Genomic DNA, 8,558 nt, shown 5'->3' on the forward strand with positions numbered 1-8,558 from the left:
CCTACTCCAGGGAGGGGAGGGGGAGGGGGTATCCCCACTCCTGGAAGGGGAGGGGGAGGGGGTATTCCTACTCCAGGAAGGGGAGGGGGAGGAAGAGGAAGTACTCCCTCACCAGGCAAAGGGGGAGGAGGGGGTGGCAGCATTTCAGAACCTGGCAAAGGAGGCGGTGGGGGGACTGCTGTACTGGGCAGAGCAGGCACTGTCACACCAAGGGGAGGTGGGAGAGTCTCCACGCCCAGGCCAGGCATGGAGCGGGAGAGCTCTGAGCAAGGCAGAGGTGGCGGGGGCGGGACGCTACAGCTGTTTCCAGAGGAGGAGGAAACAGAGCGTTCATGGCTGGTTTCAGAGTCAGTATGAAGAGAAGAGTGGGAGGGCTGTGACCCAGGCTGTCCCTGACCATCAGGCAAGAGAAGGGATGGAGGGGGTGGAGGCTGTGACACACCCAGCACGGGCTGATGGGCATCAAGCTGTACTGATATTCTCCTTGAAGACACAATCAAAGAAATCTCAGAACAGAATTTTGTCTGAGATCCAGAAGCTGAAGATGGAGCAGAAGACTCTCCAGTCTCAACCCCAGGCGGGCATGGAGGGCCCGCGGGTGGAAGTGTCAGGATCCCGCCCTCTTCTGTTGGGGAAGTCTGTATTGATTTTGCCTGTACAATCCTTCGATGGTGTACATCCTTTTCTCCTAATCTGAGAGCTTCCAGACAGACATCGTCTGAGGCTGTCACTCCATTCTCAACCCTTTGATGGCTACTGCCCACCTCCATGTCCAGGGCAGGGTACTGCTTCTCTAGTTCAGCTATTTTGGTCCTCAGATCCTCAATGGTCTGTTCCAGCTGCTGAATTACAGTTGCCTGTCCTCCAGACTTCATGTCAAAAACTTCCTGAGGGTGGACAACGACAGACACAGTTAAATATGAAAGTAGAAAAAATCCAAATATCAGAAAAATAATTATACAGTTAAACAAAATTGTACTTGTTGGCTGTAATAATTCCAGAGAGATCCTTTCATAGCGAGATATTATTAACTTGTCTGTATGCCCTCTCTTTCTACCCTTGGATGTTAAAGTGGTTCACACACATTACCACAAAATCCTAAGTTGCTTATTTATCTCATATTCAAATGATACTGAGGACAAGCAGATGACAGAGAATAGGAAAGAACATGCTGAACAACAGTCTATTTCCAAGATAAACTTCTTTTCTGCCTGGGAACATTTGCTATTAGGATATTCCTTAAAGACACTTTTAAAGTAATTCTGAGTCTTAATAGAAATCATTATCTTTTAAAAATAATCACTGAATTATTTTTAAAGTATTAAGTTTCTAATAAGTGAAATATTTTTAACATCTCTAGGAGCATGGGTACATATGTCATGAGGATGTATCACGTCACTTACACCATATTTACTACAACTTTAGTACTTTACCCAAAGCATTTCAAAAAGTGATAATTGATGGTTTTCCACAATTATTTATAAGGATTAACACTTCAAACAGGCAATATTTTAAGTTAAACTATGCGTATATTAATTATTTATAAACACATGTACCATATCAGTCATTATTTTTCTAACTAAGAGTAAAATATTATAATATACAGTTTAGAAAATTGTGCTATATTTCCTGTATAGTCTATGGTAAAAGAAATAACTATTACAAACATTTTTAGTGTCCTGTTTTGGCCACTCTTAATCCCATGCTCTAATTATGATGCTAATAAATACAAATAAGCAAAAGACAAAACACTAGCATTCCAATTCATCCTAATATAAGTACGTACAACTACTCAATATTCATTATTACTCGGAATTAGCTAAGGATACAGATTATGTTCACTTCTCCAGTGTACCCTTAGAAGTGACAGTTAATCATTAATCATTATTTTTTTGGCTGTCTGGTATATGTAACTAGAGTTCTTATTTTCCCACTAATGATTATCATACAGAAAGGTTAACTGATTAATGACATGCACAAGTAGATTCTGCGAAAATTTTCCAAACCTCAATCTTTATTTTTTTTCAATTTTTAAATATCATTACCTAGGGCAGTGTTTTTTCATCCTAGATTTGATTATAACAAAAAAGTATAAAAATGAAGGACTGTGAGCAAAACAATACTCCTAGCACAGTAGCAATTATTACACTCCTATCTACATGGATGGATGCTCCCGCAGTCACAGGCCAGCCATTCCAACAGAGATCCTGAAGTGAGGGACCACAGACACAATAGTATAGGCACTGGAATGATATTTAGGATTTATAAATTTTAATTTACAAAGCTGGACAGCAAAAGATAAAAGAGAACCCTTTTCCACATGGTAACTGGCACCAGAGAAAGACTTGTGTGGGAACACAGCTTGACACGACCACCATATTGAGTGTTACCGCCATGAACCCCCATGAGCGACCCTGTGCTTTCCTTGCAGTTTCCCAGCCTACTATAAACAGAAAAAGGCAGGAAAGTGGTACGTAGGGCTTTACGATGCAGCTCCTGACTCTGATATAAGCATGAGATAAACATTCGTCCTAACCCATATGCACTCACCCTACTTCTCGTCCCAACTGAGGGCGAGGTCCCGGCTGCTGCCCAGAACCGCCCTGTCACCAGTTCCCAACAACCACACTCTGTGCCCTTCTGTGCCTCCTCTATTTGTCTCACCACACCTCAGCACCATTTCTCATACACTAGATGGGGGTGGGCTGGAATTGCCCACGATGCTGAAGTGGCTCCTCTAACCGCCCCGCCTTCTCCTGCTACACACTGCAGCGGAAACAAAACTGTATTTACAGACTCTCTTGCAGCCAGGTTGAACCAATTAGATGCGACTCATCACACACAGGTTTAGAACTGAGAGCCATGCTCCTCTGTGTCTTGATTGTTCTGTCGACAATGAAGATGTGAAAGTTTAAAGCTTCCCGGGACAACACTCCAGCATCCACTCTCTAGTTGGCAATAGTGATCTCCAAGGTTTTAGCTTGCCTGGCAGATCATGATTCAAAAGCTATGAAAGTTTCCATTTAGAAACAGACCCTTTAAGTCTTCCACCTTTCTAAAGGACTACCTGATTCATTAAAACCTTCTGTTTAATAGACCTAACGTATTTTCTGGTTCCTACAACAAGGCTTTACTGCTATAAGCAGATACCAGTACTTCACACTGAACTGTGAGAAGCATTCAGGTTTATTTCCCTGATAAGAAAAATTAAAAACTAAGCAACCATATCCTTATTTCTAAAAATTATTTTATTATACAGCAATATCTTGGTTCACAAACTTAATTTGTCCTACAATTTCAGAAAACATGGCCATGTTTGTGTTTGTATGAAAAAGATTCCCACAGTCATGTTTGTCACCCAATGCAGACTTTGCAAACAAAAAGAAAACTTTCCCAAACACTTCTGTTTGCAAACCAAATAGTTTGCAAACACAAGGGTTCGTGAACTCAGGTGCCACTGTAAAAACGTATACAAAATTAGTCAAAAAAAATTAAAAAGAAGAAAAAATATTTTAAGCATTAACTGTTCCATTCAATAGACCAGTACAAAATAGCAGTACAATTATCCCAGCTATCCTGTGTATATATACATATCTGATAATCTGAACAACTCATTTGAAGACAACAATATGCACTATAACAAACATTGCTGAATTCCTACCCTCTTGTTTAGTGAAATTCTGTATCGCTTCTAATGTTTTTTTATTATTTATTATTTTTTATTCTCTTTAAAATTAATATACATATATATACATATATACACACAAATACTAGATCTAAAATTATTTTCAGGGCTAGCTATATAGCTCAGTGGCACAACACTTGCCTGGCAAGCACAAGGTCATAAGTTTGATTACCAGTACCAAAAATAAGTCAATAAAAATAAAAATATTTTCGGTGCAAATTTTGGGGGGAAATATATGATGCTATGATATATTATATATGAAAAGATGGTCATTTTTGATAATATTTGAGAATCTCATTAATTTCCCAATGGCCTTTGACAATTATAAGTACAACTTAATTTTTTAAAACATCTGTCACATAATCACCCTTGCCATGTTAACTAACTCTGCCAGGTATTCATGAACCAGTTGCTTTGCATGTGATTCAAATACTCCACCAAAACCTTCCCCAACTTCAAGAAATCTAACACCTTCTGCAAAATTAGCAATTTTACCTTGTATTATGTTTATGTGATATGACCCTAAAATCACTGGTAAATTCACCCTGTCACAACTAAAGCAAATAGTAGCAACAGATGGCCTGTTCTGGGTTTGGGGAAAGATTTAGAGTTGAACCTGATTCTATAAATGGCCTACTTATTAATATGTATTTTTGTTTTGTATTTTACTTATCTTTAAACAGATAATTAAGGGTACATAGTAATAAAAAAATTAGAAAATAAGGTACTGATATATTTTTAAATATATATATATATATATATATAATTAATAACCTGTAAAGGTTTCAAATGTAAAATATAATAAGAACTAGAATGAAAAAAATGAAAAGAAATGACAAACTGTAGGAGAATAAAATTCCAAACCCGAATCTATAATAGACCAGCGTTAGCCATATGGTGTCAGGAAGGTGGCAGAGTTAAAGAATCTTAAAGATAATAATAAGCAAACCATAAAACAAAAGGACTGAAACTTTTATAGAGAACTTTTTAAATGGATAAGTTTAATAGACAGACATCACTAAAGAAAAGCTGGGGTGAGAGATTATCTGATTCTCAGTATAGCAAGAACAAAACAATCAATTTGCTGGAATGATCATTCTCCTCCATGACCCATCCTCACCCACACCATGAACTGCTGGCCCTGAGTCAGTGTTATAATCTTCCTTTCCCATTCCAGGAAACAGCAGTTAAACTCATTTCAAACCTTAACTGAATAGCCTGTAAAATAAGGCCATCCACTCACTGCTAAGGTAGCCAAATGTATGTGGGGTTTTGGGTTCTGAATTTAGCTAAGAGTCATCAAAGAATCTTATCTGGCCTTTCTTATCAAAGCTATCTGTGGAGGGATGGCTGGCTTTTGGAGAGGACCAATTCTCAGTGTTAGCAGAGATTTTTTTTTCAAGAGCTCTCTCGATCAGGCTGCCCCGTTTGTCAGCAGTTAAAAGCTAATTTCTCTCTGCGTTATTTTCTTCCCAGAGATTTAGAAAGAAAGTTACATAGTAAATAGTGATCATTATTAAGAAAAAAATGTCTATTTTCTGACTATTTTGTCAAAGATATTACTCTCAGGATCCATAGGAAGTAAAAAACAAAAAAAAAGATCTGCAGGCCCCACTCATTGACAAAGCCCAGATTTAATCTCTAAGAGACCACGAGGTGCTGGGAGGTCCACAGAAAGCCCTCAAGCTAGAAGGCTGCTACCCTATGTCCAGTTCCTGAAACTTTATCTGTGTCCCTCCAGGGTACAGCTAGAGGGCAGCCAATCAGGTTCTCAAGAGACACGACATTGGAGAAATGTACTTCCATTATTTTTAGACTTTACTTTTCAAAAAGACACTCAGCATTTCCAGAATTTGTGCAACAGTTCACCCACTGTCAATGTCTTATGAGCAAAAACTAAATAATTTTTTAAAAGATGAAATAGAAAACTATGATAGTGGCAATTTTGTACAGAACTTATGCAATCAGGAGATCCTTGTAAATGGAGGAAAGATAAACATATTTCAGTCAACACAATAAGTAATATACTTTAAGTAGTATTTGAGATTATTAATATTTTAAAATATTGTTTCAAAACCCTAAATCATTAAAAGTGGCAGAGTTTGCCATCCACTTTGGCTCAATAATTATATACAATAAGTCAGCCAAAATTCTTCCATTTCTGTATAACCTTATATGCGGGTGGTGATAGATCTTTTAAATTGTTTGAACACTTGCATATCATGAATTACAAATTGCCATTGAAAAATAATATATTCACCAAAAAATATTTCTCCAAATGCAAAATTATCTGATTCCCAGAAAAAGAAAACATTGCTGTAACATTAAGGTTACAACTGTCAAGAAGGAAGCCAAGATACACTCAAGTAAAGCTTTTGCTGAAAAGTTAATTTGCTCATCTATGAAACTTTGTGTTTATTATTTAGGCAGGAAACTTTCAGAGCCTAGAATACAAAAACTGCTTATTGGTAAGTTAACACTAATAGTTTGCCTTGCACATTTTTGTATGAGGTATATAATTTATTTCCTACTATACTCAAGTTCTATTAAAATCTAAGGCTTTATCACTGGCAGGTTAGGAAACTCTAGTAGACATTTATAAAACAGGAATCTTACTTTTCATTGATTCATGTAAATTCTATATCTGTCATATTTTAACTTCTAAAGCATTCTATTGGAACAAACCAATAGAATTCCAAATCTGCAATACACCAACAGATTGATCCTAGAAATGATCCTAAATTTTTAAAAATCCAGATTTTAAATAGATATGATTATGTATCACAATAAAGTACAAAATTATCAGGCTTAAAAGGAAATTAAGAAAGAAGGAAATATCAAAACAGGATAAACTGTAAATAACTTATCTAGGGCTTCTTATGTAGAACACAGCATAGAAAAGAAAAGCTGCACACAAAGAGAACTCAAAGGGCATCTATAGAATCTTTAGAGTGAAACAAATAATGAATCATTGAAAATTATGTTCTTGAACTGGAATGCATGATAAACTTTTCCAAGACCTTCACTGTGTGAGAAATATACGTGAAAGAAAGGAGATATAAGTTAGAAATCACAAGTATTTAGCATGGTAGCTCATAAACAGGTTGATGTAAAGGTTAAAGGACTCATCACCAGGAAGAAACTCCATGGAATAATAATAATATGTGTGGGAAAGAGGGTCAAGAAGGAAATAAGCAGAAAGGAAGGAATCTGGTGTTGTTCCCTCTCATGGCTTCTGAACTTCGTCTCTAGTTTTTTGAACTTGTGTTGCGGCAATGTCCTAGACCGTACTCTAAGAATAATATGTGCCTTACTCTAATAATGCAAGGAAGAAAAACACTCCTTCATTCATCTTTCACATTCCTTTAGTGATCTGTCGGTATAAAGAGCAGCTCTGCTTTTTTGCTTTCTTTTGACTTTCTAACCACCTTCCTGGCATTAACACTCAACTATTCTTAAATGTCATAAAGAAACTTCCTGAAGAACAAAGCTTGTGGGAAGTCAAATCAAATGGCAAGAATTAGGAATATTAGTGAGGCTGGTGCGGCTGCCTTTTGCCCCACCACTCTGAGGGAATCACTCTCTCAGGATCGCTGATATTCTCCTCATTGCCAAATACTGTAGCTTTAACACTGGCTGTTATAAAAAATTGAAGACTGTTAATCCACACCTTCTATAACTTTACACTCTCATCTTCCCGTTTATTTGTCTGTGTTCCCTCCCCTGGATTTGGGGGGAAAGTAAATACTTCAGTAAATCTGGAGTCAGTCAGGTCTAAGAATTTGCATTTCTAACCAGTCCCCAGTTGATGCCAATTTGCTAGCTCAGCGACCATACTTAGGGACCCACAGGCTAACTTACACCATAGCAATAGTTACCACAACAGTATTTCAGTCTTTGGTTGCTATTTTTCCTGCTTCATATCAACAAATAAGTTAAGATTCTCATCATGGCAGGGAGTCACTTCAGGAGTTTACATAAGCACTTTAAAGGGTACTATTCACCCTAACTGGTTCTACTCGCCCTCCTCCATAGAATGTCATACTAAGGTACAAGCAATTCGTGTCACTCACAGTAGTTATGAAGAGTTGCAGCAAGCGCTGATTAGTCAATACTGAACTATTGCTCCTAGAAAAATGCAAGGTGAGATGCCCATAAGTCTTTGGTGACATTTTTACCAACTGACCAATGTACAATCCCTTTTAAATCTGCATCCCTGTTGAAAGACACTTATTTAACACCTAATACTGACTCATTAACATTGAACTGATGCCCACGAACACTGTAATCCATGCCTGAAGGAAGCTTGTCTTGGACGTGCATTTTCTCCACAGGGCACATCGCAGCTTTCCTGGCTTAAGAGCACCAACCACTGAGCACTAAGCTTGAGGCCATTTCAGACAGTGAAGCTGCCAGGCAAAAGCCCCCAGATGTGAAAACCGTACCATTACACACACCACGAAAACACCAACTTGCTTACAGAATAGGGCTGAACCGTGAAAGCAGAACTTGCTGAACCTCCCCTGGGAGGTGCAAGAAAATTTTACCGCTTTGTGTATGTTTGCCAATAATCAGGCAACAGGAGGAGAGACTTGGGAAAAGACTGAAAGTGCGGCATGAGTGTTGCTTGGGGGATAAAAGACATGTGGGCAAGTATTTGAATCTGTGAGTACAGAATATGTGAATAATGAGGACGATCATATTATGAAATTAACTTTTAAAACCAGAGAATTGCTCAGATAGAACAAGAAGAATAGTAAAAATAGTAGCTAATATTTTGAGTGTTTACTAATATGCCAGAAGCTCTTCAAAACATTTTACATGAATTAATGCTTTTCTTTTTTTTTTCTTTTTTTTTTCTTTTTTTTTTTTT

The 8,558-nt window shown here is 37.6% G+C and overlaps 1 protein-coding gene across 1 annotated transcript in view; it reads right to left on the reverse strand.

The window, feature by feature from the left end:
• The window catches only part of Fmn2 (formin 2), a 307,518-nt gene that overhangs the window by 219,941 nt on the left and 79,019 nt on the right, over positions 1-8,558 (reverse strand). The window contains exon 6 of the mRNA XM_005375457.1: positions 1-887. Within this exon, the coding sequence (XP_005375514.1) occupies positions 1-887 (887 nt within the window). The remainder of the gene's footprint in view (positions 888-8,558) is intronic.

Source organism: Chinchilla lanigera, unplaced genomic scaffold (assembly GCF_000276665.1).
Source record: "Chinchilla lanigera isolate Chin_1 unplaced genomic scaffold, ChiLan1.0 scaffold00005, whole genome shotgun sequence".
Taxonomy (NCBI): Eukaryota; Metazoa; Chordata; class Mammalia; order Rodentia; family Chinchillidae; genus Chinchilla; species Chinchilla lanigera.